Here is a 15,060-nt window from a genome sequence, read left to right on the forward strand (position 1 = left end):
CCTAAACAAGGAACCGCATATTAACTTCTGAAGATCCACATGTGGCTCTGGAGCCACAGGTTGGCCACCCCTGGTTTACTCAAAGCCGAGTTGCTGATTCGAATCAGTCCTATTCATACCAGGTCCCTTTTAGATTGCAGTGAGTCTTGGCTGGTCTTTTCTGTTACATGACTCTGTTACGCAGCGGACTAGGCTCTCCTTCATGTAGGGCCTACTCCTGAGGCATTGGAGTTAAGAACGGTCAGCATCTCACTGGATCAGGCCCATAAGAAAATCATTCTGTAGAACCTGACCCAAAGCCCACAGAAGCCACTCAGTCTTTCCATTGCCTTCATAAGCTCTGGATCAGGTCCATAGTTTACATTTTGCTGAATTTAAGTGTTCAATAAGACTTTCTTGGTTTAAAGATGAAGATTAGGCTTGCTTTAAACCATAGCGGGGCATCTTGACATTTTATTTTGTGCTAGGATCACAACAATCCTTATCGAGCTAGGGTCTGTCGAGCTAGCTACCAAGGTGGGTGGATGATCTCCCCCCCACCCCATCCCAAATATAGCACAAGGATAGTTAAAGAAGATAAGTCCTTTTTTGCATGTATGAGGCTTCCTAACATTTGGTGGGAATTGCCAGTGAGTTACAGCTTCCTTTGGGCTTCATAATACAAAGCAGAAGTAGACTGAATGCTGGGTGAGAACCCATTCAAAAGTAATAATTATCCATTGCACATTCTGTGCAGGTATCATGATGGAGAAATGTTCTTTTACACACACATATACACAGCAAATGAATGGATTTGAATTCCAGTGAGTGAAGGCCTGGTACTCAGATACTTAATAGGTACTTAGGCCCAGATTTTTAAAGGTATTTAAGCATTGCAACACCCAAGTCTCATTTTCAGAAGGACTTAGAAGCTGAGTCCCATTGAAAATGCGATACAGGCTCCACAACCAGTTAGATGCTACAATGAGCAGAGCAGCACGTAAATACCTTTAAAAATCTGAGCCTGAGTGCTGTCTGTGCCTGCTGACCTCCCAGAAGGCTCTCTGCATAGAAGGCACTCAGCACCTTTCAGGAACAGCCTTTTGGCGTTTTAGGCTCTTCACAACAATAGCTGGTTTTCATTTCACATCGTATCACGTGATAAGAATCAGACTGGAAGGACAAGCTTCTGTTAGGGCCTGATCCACAATCCACTGAAGTCAGTGGAAAATCTCTTGTGTAATTTAGTAGTCCGGTTAGGAATCCCCACCTCTTTTTACAGTGACTATCAGAAAGAGTGCCTTGTTTTAAAGACACTAATGTCAGTGGCTGAGCAGATGTTTAAGATAAAGCCTGGTCTTGTTGTATCGTGTATATTTGGAAAACCTCCATTAACAGGTCTGTGGAGAGCGTGGGTTTCTGTTTGCTTTTTTAATAGAACTGCACCCACACACACGCACTCCTTCAAGATAGTAAACAAAATCTTAGCCCAGGTTGGTAGTAAACAAAAATGGTTACCATCTGATTGCTGATGCCCATCAGGGACTACACTGATACCAAGTGTCACAACCATAAAACCCACCAGCACAGGTACCCTTATAGACACGCGCAGCAGAGAGGCCAAGGATTGAATTGGTACAGAGAAAGGTGCGCCCTCCAGCTGATCCTTTTAGTAACAGGGCTGAGTCACTTGGCAGGGCAGTTGAAGCAACTTCCACAGCTACTCTTCTGTGGCTAAATAGACATTAGTTGTCAGTGCTATCAATCTAGCACCTCTCACAAGCACTAAATTCACTTTAAAAGCATAAGAGATGTATTTTGCCCTGGATGTTAAACCCATGCTGGATCCTAGAATTGATTTTTTTTTTTTATCTGATAGAAAAAGCATTACTAAGATATCCTATAGTGACTATTCAGGTTCATTAAAAAGAAAACACTTTATCTTAAATGCTTTGTCCATGTAAATCCAAAGAAAAAGGGGAAAAAATAAACCCTCTCCATAGCTTTTGTGTAAGAGAGAACCTTTCAGGAGTCTTGGTAAGAAGAGGTGTATGTCATCACTGGATAAAACACCCCCGCATGTACCATCCACATTAAAAGACCATCCAGAATTTCAGAATGTTGGTTTTTCCAAGATGGAATGCTGACATCCTGTCAGGCTGAGGCAGTTTTGATGGCTTAAGACCCATGCTATAAATTCCTCATTTTGTGACATCTCATTGTGCAGAACAACAAAGTGGTTCAGGAGCTGCTTTGCGGGAATCCTTTCTTTCTTTTCTTCTTTCACTGTCCTTTAATCCAAAGCTTCTAACCACATATTGTTGCTGGACTAAATTAGCTGGTCTAGTGAATACAGTATTTCCTGTGCCAAACAAGTCTGTCTGGGTACAGTCGTGGAAAGGTATAATTGAATTTACTGTCTGCACACACCCAGGGAGGCTTTCAGAGGAACACCTTATTGGGCAGATCACTAATAAAAATGCAATATGTAAAATCACTGGTTTAAAACCTTAGTCATAGCAAGAGCTCACATGCAATCACCTAAAACAATGTATTCAAATTTCTAACCTGAATGCACCCGGGCTGATTATTTCTCAAGTCTTTTAAGGGCCATGTAGGTCAGGGAGGATTTACAGCAGCAGGGAGACAGGGTAGGTTGGGACTCAGTGAAGTGCCAGACTGTGCCTGTATGTCACAGGCCATGGTAATGGGTAATAGTAAGAGGCACTGCCCTGATGGGAACACCTCAGGTCAGCATAGTGTTTCCAAGATTGCAGTCACAGCGCCACCCTTCGACAAAATGTAGTATTCACTTTCCTGCATGCACACAGGAACTGTTTTGCTGTCCTGTAATGGGGTCATGGCCCTGTTCTTTACTCCCTTTGGGGAGTCCTGTGCCAGCAGTAGTGCTAGATTTGCACAGTCCTGGTACATTTGGGTGCCAGGACTGTGATTGTGCCAGGTCCCTGAGCCAAAGGGGGCATGATGCCTTTCCTTTTCCTTGTGCATGCATGAAGGGCTGGGCATAATCAGTCCCTACGTGGGGGGAGGGATAGCTCAGTGGTTTGAGCATTGGCCTGCTAAACCTAGGGTTGTGAGTTCATTCCTTGAGGGAGCAATTTGGGGATTGGTTCTGCTTTGAGCAGGGGGTTGGACTAGATGATCTCTTGAGGTCTCTTCCAATCCTAATAATCTATGAAGCCATGGCAGGAGTATTGATCCAATTGCATGAAATGTTCTTTGCACCACTTGCCTTTTGCAATGGTTTAGCACACTCACAGAGCAACTTTTTTTTCTGACAGAACCATTTTGTCACGTGCACACAATGGCATCTCTTCTTGTTATTAGGTGTTATTCAAGGTTAGGGACAACATTAGTCATCTGACAAGGATCATTTCTGTATTAAACAAAAACTCTTCCTAAACAGAGAGCTTTGTAATGCTTTTTTGGGAAATTGATAGAAACAATGCAGTGCGATGAAATGTACTTCTCCTGCTACGCTCAAGGTCCCCTGTTTGCTTCAAGTTACCTCATGGGTTAGACTGATGTAGAGTGACTGTTGTGAAGTGAAATTTATGGGGTCCAAGAAGTAGTAACATTCAAAACTTCCCTTCCCTCTTTGTCTGTGTAACATGCATTATTATGATTCCTGCACCTACGGCTTTTAGAAAAGCACCATAAACGACGAGCCTTATGATAAAATCACAAGAACTGGCAACACAGCGCAGAACCATCACTCCAGCCCCTCCGGTCCCATATCCAAACCTTCCTCCATGAGGGCCCAGAAAGGAAACCCCCATGAATGCAGCTCTCTGGCTTGCAGAAGGTGCCGTTTCCCTGTGTGATCCCAGTGGCGTGTTTGCTCCCTCCACTTGCTTTGCAGTGGAAAAACACTGGCTTCACTCTGTTTAGGGCCTTCTGTATCCATGAAAGGATTTTTCCCTGTGTCATTGTACGGGTATTTTCTTCTGACCTGACACAGGAAGCTCTAGGCATGTCCAAAACAAAGGATGTGCCGATCGTAGATGAGATAGGAAAAATGCCTTGTGTTTTATAAAACAGACTGAAACTGCTCTTGTCAATCTGAAAACTCTGCCCACTCCTAATTCTTATAGCTCCATTAGCAAATATGCTTCAGGAGGAAAGGAAATTGTCTCCCCTCGCCTTAATGTCAGACCATCATTTGGTAACTCCCCCAAATCTTTCTTTTCATGCTGGAGGTGGTGTGCTCATCTCTGCGACCTGCAAGCATTTGCTTCCTTAGTTTTCCACTTCGATGCTTCTCTGTTTAGACACTGCCATGCCTTGTCCCACATACTAATTACTGACTTTTTGCTTCTGAGGAGCTTGATTCTTTGTGGCACATTTTCCCACGTGAAACTGGACATAGAGCCTTGGAAAAGCGTCTTAATGCCTTAATGGACTTCAGAGTAACTCTAGGTTTAACCCAAAAGTTGCTGCAGTGTCTGAGCCGGATGCCGCTGTTTAGGATATTTGAAGTATATTATAGGCCAGACTGTACAAACCCTGCTCATATTCAGTATCTTACTTCATGAATGCCCCCCACTGAAGTCAATGAGACTTTTTGAAGAGTACGGTACTTCTTGTTGAGAATAAGTGTTTTATAAGCTGGTCCTGTTTTAAGCAGCAAAGTACTAATCAGACTTGCCTTAATGGCAGCCCTTCTCACGGCTTTCCAGACATGCAAACAAGACTGGGCAGATGCTATCGAAGGGGTAGCGTTATAGTAAGTGTCATGGCAAGTCTGTAGAAAATATCTCACTTTAAAACACTTCGGCATTTCCACGAAGCAAGGAGCTATGTTTGTCCAGGGCCTAGTCCTGCGAGGTACTGAGCATTTCTGGGGATGCGTGATCTTCATGGGTGTTCAACTTCCTTAGCAGGCAAGAGTGGGGTCTGATTGCCCTCAATTTATTGGGATGTACTTCTGCTGTTGGTTTCTGGATGCTTTTTTATTTACTTTCCAAAACACATTTTAACTTTTGAACTCTCTTGTTGTGAGGAAACTGCTGAAAGGTGGAATGGCAAAATTTCCCACAAGACAGAAATACTGAGGGACAAATGCTGTCACCCTTGAGCAAATGGGCTTTGTGTAAAGGAATTTTTTGATTCTGGAGGGTGAATGGGAATCCTCCCTTTGCCCATAGCTCAGTGCCCAACAAGTAGTTCTGTGACTGTTACTGCAGTTCTTGGCTACAATGGTGTCCTGGACCACTGCCATCACCCTTCATACATTCAGGGGCTATTCTGACCAGTGGATCTGAATACTTACTTATACACCCACTGGATATGCTTTTTCCTTGCTTGATTCTGAAACACCCCCCTTCATGGAGTTTTACATCAATTTTCACAGAGAGGAAGGATGGCTTTGTGGTTAAGGCATTAGACTGGGGCCCAGGACATCTGGGATCAATCTGTCTCTGACTCTGCAGCACACTTCCTCTGTGACCTAGGGCCCCTCACTTGATTGGCTATGCCTCAGTTTCCCCAGTGTAAAACGGAGATAATACTTACTCCTTTTTTCTTCCCTTTGTCATGACAGAGGCTGTCACTTACTGTGTATATGTACAGTCCAGATCTTAAAGTGCTGAGGCCCTGATCTCAGCTGGGACCTCTAGGTGCTACCATAGTACAAATAATAAATTATAAATAAAAACCTGCATGGAGCACTGTTCTGTGGTGAATAAAGAGTGCAGATTACTTCCTGCAGAGGCTTCCTGTGGCCTGACCACCTTTTTCATTGGACCTCACCAGTTCCACTGTCTTTCAGGCCCAGAAATAGAAGGTTTAGCTCTGAGAGAGAAGCAATGTTTCACAAGCTGGGCTGGGTCTGAGGGATTGCTCTTTAATTATTACTGTGTGAGGCACTCAGATACTAGGGAGATGGAGTGCCTCAGTACCATAGATAGATAAATAGATTGATCTAGTTTCTGTATGTATGATCTTTTTTTCTTCACCCACCTGCCTCACATGCTAAAGACCTAGGATTGGATGGCCCCTTTCTGTATGTAAAACTCATTCTGGCTTCATGAGACGTTTCAAGTGTGTACTGAGGATATGACATGGCCCTAACAATCTCCCTTTCCTTAACGGAGGATACTGCCTCTACAGTCTGCTCCAAAAGCCGAGGCCTTCTTATCCCTATTGAATCTGGGCAAGCAGATCAAAAATGTCCCTTTACCATCCTGTAAACTGCATAATCCCTTCACTGTTACCTTCTGCTACAATTGAGTTGCCCTGCAGTGTCAATAATATAATTCCTACTTCAGCTCTGTTCATTTAGTTTGTAGCCATTGCCTGATGGGTGTTTCTACCTCTTTGCCACTTGTCATATTATGATTAATTTATTTTTTACACATCACAAAATTGGCTGAAATTTTTCAGTTTTTTCAAAAACACTTGTTTTTCTAAAACAATTGATGAATTTTTTAAAACCATGAAAAATGTGAATGGAATTTTTGTTGGTTTTTTTTCCTGGCCTCCCTCTGTTTCCCTGTAGAGATGGTTGAAATTTTTTGAATTTTTAAATGTTGATGAACTAACTTAGTTTGAGAGAGAGAATTTCATGAAAACTTGCCAACTTTTTCCCCCATTTTTGGACTAACTCTAAAGTCCTATTTTAGATTGTGACCTTCTAGAAAAGTGTTGCTCCCCAATATCTTTTGGGGTCATAAAATGTAAATCCGAGACTGTTAAGCACATGTGATCATGTCCTTCAGAGAAGGACCTTCAATATCCTAGTTACCAACTCTCTTTCTTTCTGCCTACCTTATTCCCCCTGCAGTTACATTTGCATTAGAGACAATATTCTTCCTTATTTCCTGTTCTCAGTTGTTGTAATGTCGATGTGCATTGCTAAGTAGCTACTGTGTTCCATCCCCCAGAAGTGGCTGTATTTCACTGGTTAGTAAAATGTTCCTTAGGTATAAAATCCTTTACCTACCACATAAGGGTGTTCTGAGTTCTTCTTGCCAAATATAAGTTTTCCAAAATCGTGAGTCTGACCTCAAAAAATTATGAGGTCAGCTTTAAAATAATGTGATTTAAAACTTAATTTTTGGATGTTCCTGTTACTTTTGAGCCTGTGGAGGAAGGCACCTGCCTGAAATACATAAATAAAAATGCAGGCCTGTCCATTGGCTACTAGGCAGGGATCTCACTCTGGCTTCAGTGTAATTGGTAACAGTGGGATCTTTCCATGAGTGAAAGATATAAGGAGATGGTGGCCATCTTGACCGAGGACTGCCTTAGGCATTATTCCCATTATATGTAATGGGGAATTCCAGTGATGTTGAATAAGCACAAAAGTTTATGAGTTTGATGCTACCAACAGGAGATCACAAGAGACTTAAAAAAATTAATATAAAATCTGTGATAAAACCTATGATAAAACATCAAGAGTTAATTTTGGTTAATGTCTGAAAAATGCATTGTGCTCCTCACAGGGTATGGTTATTATTTAGTAACGAGTTAATTTTTCACATTCATTAAGGGACCAGTACAATGAGATATGCTGCACAATCTCTACTATCATTGACTGCAGTGGGAGCTAGGGCACTCAGCCCCCCCTGGAGACAGAGTTTTGAGATGCCCTGAAGGAATATTTTCCCGTATTATTAAGATAAGGCATTTTTGTTTTCTAGGCCCTCCGTCCGCTCCCCTGAACCTGATTTCCAATGTTAATGAGACATCCGTGAACTTGGAGTGGAGCGCCCCTCAGAACAGTGGCGGGCGTAACGACATCTCCTACAACGTGGTGTGCAAGAGATGTGGGGCTGGCGACCTCAACCGCTGTCGGTCGTGTGGCAGCGGCGTGCACTTCAGCCCCCAGCAGAATGGCTTGAAAACCACCACGGTCTCTATTACTGACCTTCTGGCCCACGCTAACTACACCTTTGAAATCTGGGCAGTGAATGGAGTTTCCAAGCAAAACCCCAGCCAGGAGCAGGCTGTTTCAGTCACTGTGACGACTAACCAAGCAGGTAGGCCTCTAAACACACTCTCCTCCTCTTCCTCCTCCGTCTGCTTTTTGCAAATGCCCTGACTTAAGTTCATGTCTTCGTAATCAAATTAATGAAGAGAACCCAAAATATATAGCACTGATCCGTATCCATATTTTCAGGATCATTTATATGGAGTAATGTTAATGTTCAAAGGTGAGCTGTGGGCAGAAAAACAGAAGGGTTTGATTAGGACTTTTAGGTACAGCCCTGCGCTAGGCGCGGTGCAGATCTGCACCACACTGGGAGGCATTCTGCAGTGGCAGTGCCCCCTTCCCAATGCAGCGCTTTATTGGTGCATGATAGTGGTCTGTCTCCAGTCTCACATTATTGGGTTGTGCTAAGGGGGTGGATCGATGACCCTGCCTTCTCTCTGCATCCTGTGGGAGAGACCCTAAAAGTGGAAGTGATTAGGATGGAAGTTACAAGGGGAGCAATATGACTTCCCTAAGCTTTGCCCGACACTTACAGGGGCTATTCAAGGATCGGGGTAGTAACTCTTTGCATGCTTCTCCTACACTATGCACCCTTACAGATGGCAAGCAGAATCTGGCCCGTTGTTAAATATCTTTATAAGCAAGTTACTAACAACATTTCCATTTATCAAAGCTGAAATAGTTTTTTAATATCAGATGAACCTTTCACGGTTTATGCTATTTTGTTTGCTTTTTTTTGCGTGTCATCCTGCCAAGACAGTGAAACTTGATTTGTAAATTTCATCTCTGTTTAGACTATATTCCATTCCACTTTTTGGTTTTGGTTCTCTTTGTTTTACTTTGCAGTACTGCAGGAGAACTACAGTATTCAGTTCAGATTCTGTTTTTAAATTTTAATTTGATGAAAACTGTTTTTATTCAGACACGGACAAAGTTTCAAATACAGCCTCCACACTGGAAGTATGTGTGCAAAATTATTTACGTATGCACTTGCATTTGTACAGCTCAGGTCTCTAAACATCCTGCTACCAGACCCTTGGATTATGACCTGATCCAGGAAGGTGCCAAATGGTATCAACTCTAATTAAAGTGAAAGGGACCCAACACTTCTAGGAATGGGTCCGTAGTTACCATTTATGTACAGAATCATGGTTTTGTGTACACACTGTTGTATAAATATCTAACCAGTTAGAAATACACTTAATTATGCAGGCAAAATTACAAATACAATATTAGAGTTGTAGTTCCTTTGAAAATTTGGTCCAGTAGGTTTTTCGTAGAACCTTTTAACTGATTGTGGTTTCCAAATGAAAACTATTAATTTGGCCAGCACTAACAGAAAAAAGGACTAACAGAAAACAGAGAGAGAATCTTAGGAGGGAGCTTCGGGAGAGCATTCCATACAGAATATGAAACACCAAAGTTGAGGACTGCAGCAGGATTTGTGTTTTGTGCAATGAATGCCTAGTAGAGAAACCGCTTTTGATTTTTTTGGCATGTGTGGGGGTTAGTGGATGCATGTATGCATGAATAATTAAGTGGGATCCATCTACTATGTGAAAAATTCTGCCATCTTATGATTTAATATTCAAACTGGAATCTGATTGAATATGCAAACCAGAATTGATTTTGTTATCCACGGGTAACAGTTCTTCACATCAGGAGGTATGTATTGTTGCCAGTATTTCTTGCCATTAGTCTATCAAATGCTTCAGGAGGCCAGGGAAAACTATGCTAGTGTGAATGAAAAGGAACTCAAAGGTGCCAGACTGCGCCCCCTGCACTTCACATCATATTGGGCATATAACATCTGTGATGGACCCAGACCAGTGGGGTGCAAGAGTCGGGTAGAAGGCAAATATACTGGCCAGTGGATGAACAATTTTCCCTGAGTGACCACAGCAGGGGCTGCCCTAGAGCAATCAGGAACCTGCTAGAACCAGTTAAGACAGGCAAGCTAATCAAGACACCTGGAGCCAATTAAGAACTTTCTAGAATCAATTATGGCAGGCAGGCTAATCAGGACATCTGGTTTAAAAAGGACCTCCCATCAGTTAGTAGGGATGTGTGCACGGAGCAGGGAGTGAGAAGGTGCTGCTGGAGCAGTGAAGAGTTCAAGTGTGATCAGACTTCAGGAGGAAGATCCTGCACTGAGGATAAAGAAGGTGCTGGGGAAGGCCATGGGGAAGTAGCCCAGGGAGTTTGTACCTGTCACGCAGCTGATGCAGGGAACATTGTGGACAGCTGCTATCCACAGGGCCCTGGGCTGGAACCTGGTGTAGAGGGTGGTCCCGGGTTCCCCCTATCCCCCCGACTCCCGATCGGACACGGGAGGAGTTGACCTAGTCTGTGAGAAACACCAGCAGGGAAGGTCTGAATTGGAAAGGGATCTGACCTGTCCCTGACCCACTAGGTGGGACACAGAGACTGTGGGGATTGTTCTCCATTTCCCCCATGCTGGCCAGTGATGAGGTTAGCTGAGTGGACGGCGGGGTCATTTCCCCCATGCTGGCCAGTGATGAGGTTAGCTGAGTGGACGGCGGGGTTGAGCCACTAGCAAAAGTGGCCAAACTGAGGGCTGCTGTGAACCTCTGAGGCAAGCAAATCTGCCTATAAGCGCAGGACCCACGGAGGCAGAGGAGGAACTTTTGTCACACATCCTAGGATAGCCGTGTGAAAAGTAAGAACTTGTGGCCCAAATCTGCAAACCTTTCCTCCCAGGAGTTAATCCTTACGTATGCAAACAGTCCCTTGAGTTCAGTGGGACTGCTTGGTTAGGTAAAGGTTTGCAAGGTTGGGCTCTTGGGTTTTACAAGTAGTTATTCATGTAATCATTGTAAATGGGAGTCTGGAGTGCACTAAAATTCCTATGGCAGCAATTTTCTGTTGTAATATTTCATTATAAGGAGACACTGCCATGGTTAAATATATAACTATATATATATCCATCCACAGGGCATGTTTTTGCTCTCTCACCATTTTATACCAATGTAACCGCCTTGATTTCATTGGAGTTACTCCCGATTTACACTAGTATAAATTAGATTAGACTCAATAAAAAAAGCTGGTTTGTTAACTTTAGCTGTTAAAACTGAAAGAATTTAAAACACCTTACACATTTTTTGCTATGTATCCTAAGACATTCCAACACTTCACAGAAGAAAAAATAGATGCAGTCCATGAACATGATTATTTACTCATGTGAGCAGCCCTCTTGGGTCAAATCCTGAGGTCTTCACTCAAGCAAACACTCTGTGACTGCATATGGCCCTGAGTCTATTAAGTGAGTGAGCAGAATCCAGGGAGTGGGACAGGTCAGGGTGGGGGCTGCCTGTTAAATGTGCTAGTATCTGCTAAGGGGATTCGGATATGCCATTCTCAGAAAATGTTTCATTACTAACTACAAAATGTGCAATTTCCTGAAATCTCAGAATAAATTTTTTGATGTTGATATAAAAATGATCTGTATGTGTGAGCCTCTTTAGGAGCGAGCATGTGAGGGCAGATGGAAGGCACTGGGAAATCAGTACATTTATTACTGTACATGATATGAGCTGGAAGATAGGTACTGCAGCTACAGAAGAGGTACAGTTGAACAGCACAGGTGCTTTTTGTTTGCTTTTGCCATTTTACTCAACTCAGCTGAGACATTGAACTAGGCTATTCACTTTTGTCTATAGATTTTTTTTTTTCAGTTTGCAGCCCTTCTCAGTTTCCAGTGCTGCAGGAAAATGTTTATATGAAAATAAACACAACTTTTGTCATTGATTTTTGGGGGGGGGGGAGAGAAATATATTGAAAAATGTACTAGTCCTGGATACTGCTTCTTTAAAAGTCCCTGTTTCCTTTTAAGACTAAATTTCTGGTCTCAAATCAATGGAAAATCTCTCTTTAATGTTCAAGATAAAACTTCAACGTGGTAATGTTTAAGAATTTTGGCAGCAGAATTTAGCTCAGCTTTCTGCACATTGGTTATAAAATGATACTTCTTTTAGTACCTGGGAGACTGACACACAGGACACTTCCCCTCATTTAAACTTGGAAATATAGATATATTTAAAGAAGCAAAATATTAAATGGGATGTTGTTGAAACCTACTGGCAGTATCATTATTGCAACGAGCACAACAAATGTCTGTTATCAATGGTTTCTAACACCCGTGGCGAATTTGGCCTGCTGTCTATGTTCATGACCAAATAAAATCACAATTAGTCCATCATCTAAAAGTGAAGTGAAAGCACTTGTGGAAGAACTGCAGGGACACCATTCTCGTACCGTGCCAAAAGAGGCTCTCTTTGATTGGGAAACTCTACCAGGAGGTTGACTGAATGACACACAAATCTCAGAGCCTTGTTTTTTCCCAGAGGATAATGCTGCGAAGCTGTTCAAAATTAAAAGTAAATCTCTCAATAAAGAGACTTTTCATGGCAAGCAGGAAGCCTTTGTTTCATGGATGGGGGCACAGTATAGTTTATATTTTTATTAGAATACAGCCTAAGCTGTTTAAGTCTCAAACCTGACAGCCCAGTTCACTGGGAATATTCCTTGATCTGTGTGTACGGCCGCATAGCGCAGTGAGGCAGTGTTCTGCATTGATGCTGAAGCAGTTCATGTGGAATGAGGGTCAGCAGGAACAAACAAACTTCAGATGAGATTCAAACTAGAAGATGATTATGCTGCTTTCCTTCCTCCCTCTTTTTTCAGTTTCATTTTATGGGGGACAAGGCTGTCTTTTCGGTCCTTTTCTTGGAGAAATTACATGGTTGATGTTTATGAATAGACATAAACAGGCCGCCTGGTGATTTGTTACCTTTGGCTCAGTTTCTCCTTAAGTGGACCATGGCAGTTAGATGGATACAGGATATGCCAAGGTTTCTCAAACAGGGGTCGCCGCTTGTGTAGGGAAAGCCCCTGGCGGGCCGGGTCGGTTTGTTTACCTGCCCCATCCGCAGGTCCAGCCGATCGCGGCTCCCACTGGCTGTGGATCACTGCTCTGGACCCCTCCCATCCGCAGGTCCGGCTGATCACGGTTCCCACTGGCCGCGGATCGCCGCTCCGGGCCAAGAGCGTCCCAGAGGAGCAATCCGTAGCCAGTGGGAGCCGTGATCAGCCGGACTTGTGGATGGGGCAGGTAAACAAACTGGCCCGGCCTGGCAGGGCCTTTCCCTACACAAGCGGTGACCCCTGTCTGAGAAACCCTGGGATATGCCAATTAGGACAGAAATAGTGTATGAATAAGCAGACCTGGTCTTTTCCCTCATCACACCAGAATGTGGATGTTTTAAAAAGTGCTGGTGATCAGAATCAAGAAAGGATCTTATGACTATCTCAGACTTTCTGTCCATCTCTGCCTTCCCTCCCTCCCTTCCCCCAGTCTGTCTAGCTGTCTATTTGCCCGTCTCAAAGATGCTTCATCTGAGAGGCAGAGAACTGTGGCAAATCATGCTCCAGTCTTTCTGCCTTCACCCCTACCCCCTCATATGCTTCCCTGGTCCCTCAGGATCATACAGAACCCTGCCATTATTTGCCTTCCATTTTGTGTAGTAACTATCTAGGTCATAGAGTCATCAGTGCTTGGGCTGGACACCTTCCACTGCAGCATGGACCCAGATGAGTTGAGTATTCCTTGGGGCCTCATTTCAGTGGTAATAATTTTATCAAACTGTGGTATCTATATCCATTCTAGATATTCAAGCTCAATGTGGGGAAGGAAGAGGCTGACACTCTTTTTGTTTGTTTGTTTTTTGTTTTCCCCCCTCCATTTCCTTATTGAGGCACAATTACTAAAACAAAGAAAAATCTAAATGAACCCTTGGAAGGAGCCTTATTTAAACAACTAGAATTTTTGGAAAATCAAAGAGGTCAGGGTGGTTTGTTTGCTTCCAAATGACTCACCATCTCTACAGGATTTTATGATAGAGGAACAAATTCTTATTCCATCTTTTGGAGTAACTTCTTTCAAGCCGGTCTTTCCTTTCAGACGTTGATTAGCATTCCACACACATTGCACCATGCACCACAGAAAATGCATATAGGGTCCTATGTTCTGTCAGTCTGATTTAGCCTGTGCAAAAGCAAATAAGGATCCATGGATATACTGTGCCCTCAGACAGTGTATACTGCATACATTGACAACAATAGAAGTTGCATGCAGAGATCAAGAGCGTTATGGCCTTTAGTTTGATTCCCATACTTGGAGCAAAACCTGCCAATGCCCCTTAAGGTAAGGGCTTGTTAGTGTTTTCCGTATGAATACCAATGCCACTAAAACTAAGGGTCTGTCAGTGTTTCCATTTGAATCCCCCGCCACCCCAGGTATTCATAAGTCAGCCATAAAGAATTGCTCCACACAGAAATAAAAAGCTATATAAAGAGGTTATTAATTTGCAGGAATTAAAAGAAGCAACAGCAACCACATGGATACACTTAGGTCTTGCCTACAAAAACATATAGTTTCCAGCAAGCCTGGGTGTGACTCTACCCTGCACTATCCTGCCATGCACTAATTGTCCATGTGGACCCTGCCAATGAGCATTAACATACCTTATGGTACTTTAATCTGCTCCTGTTACAAAACAAACAGTGCACGGCAGCAGAGTCCCCATGGACAGTTAGTGTATGGCTGGATAGTGCATGGTAGATTCACACCACTGCTTGCCACAAACTGTATCTGTCATATAATGTTCATGTCCATATGAAAATAAAATCAGCTGATTCTTCAGATCTGTCTGTCTAACTAATCTATCTGTCTCTGTCACTGCAGGACTTGAGCACAGCCTAACTATTTTAAAATCGAAACCACAATAACTATTTCTTACAGGAAGAATATACAGTCCAGTTACTTTACAGAGTTTTTTGTTTGCATGCCTGTTTATGTGGGAGAATGAGTGGTGGCAGACATGTGGGCACGAGTGTGTTGAAAATATTATTGAAAGGAAATTGAGTCACAGAAAGGAGTTTTACCTTTCTGAAAGTTGTAAGGGCCAAGGTTGCAGGAGTGAGCTCCAACTCCTGTGAAAGTTCTCACAAGCCTCCACCTGTTGGCCGACAGTTCATCGTTCTAGTGGAATGTGGTTTTTCTGGAAGGTCATGGTCCCTTGAGGGAGCAGTGGTTGCACACGTAG

The 15,060-nt window shown here is 43.1% G+C and overlaps 1 protein-coding gene across 2 annotated transcripts in view; it reads left to right on the top strand.

The window, feature by feature from the left end:
* Positions 1 to 15,060, top strand: part of EPHA4 (EPH receptor A4) — a 138,014-nt gene that overhangs the window by 65,794 nt on the left and 57,160 nt on the right. For both annotated transcript variants that reach the window (XM_030575754.1, XM_030575755.1), the window contains exon 5: positions 7,644 to 7,982. In XM_030575754.1, coding sequence (XP_030431614.1) covers positions 7,644 to 7,982 — 339 coding nt within the window. The remainder of the gene's footprint in view (positions 1 to 7,643; positions 7,983 to 15,060) is intronic.

This window comes from Gopherus evgoodei, chromosome 9 (genome assembly GCF_007399415.2).
Source record: "Gopherus evgoodei ecotype Sinaloan lineage chromosome 9, rGopEvg1_v1.p, whole genome shotgun sequence".
In the NCBI taxonomy this organism is placed as follows: Eukaryota; Metazoa; Chordata; order Testudines; family Testudinidae; genus Gopherus; species Gopherus evgoodei.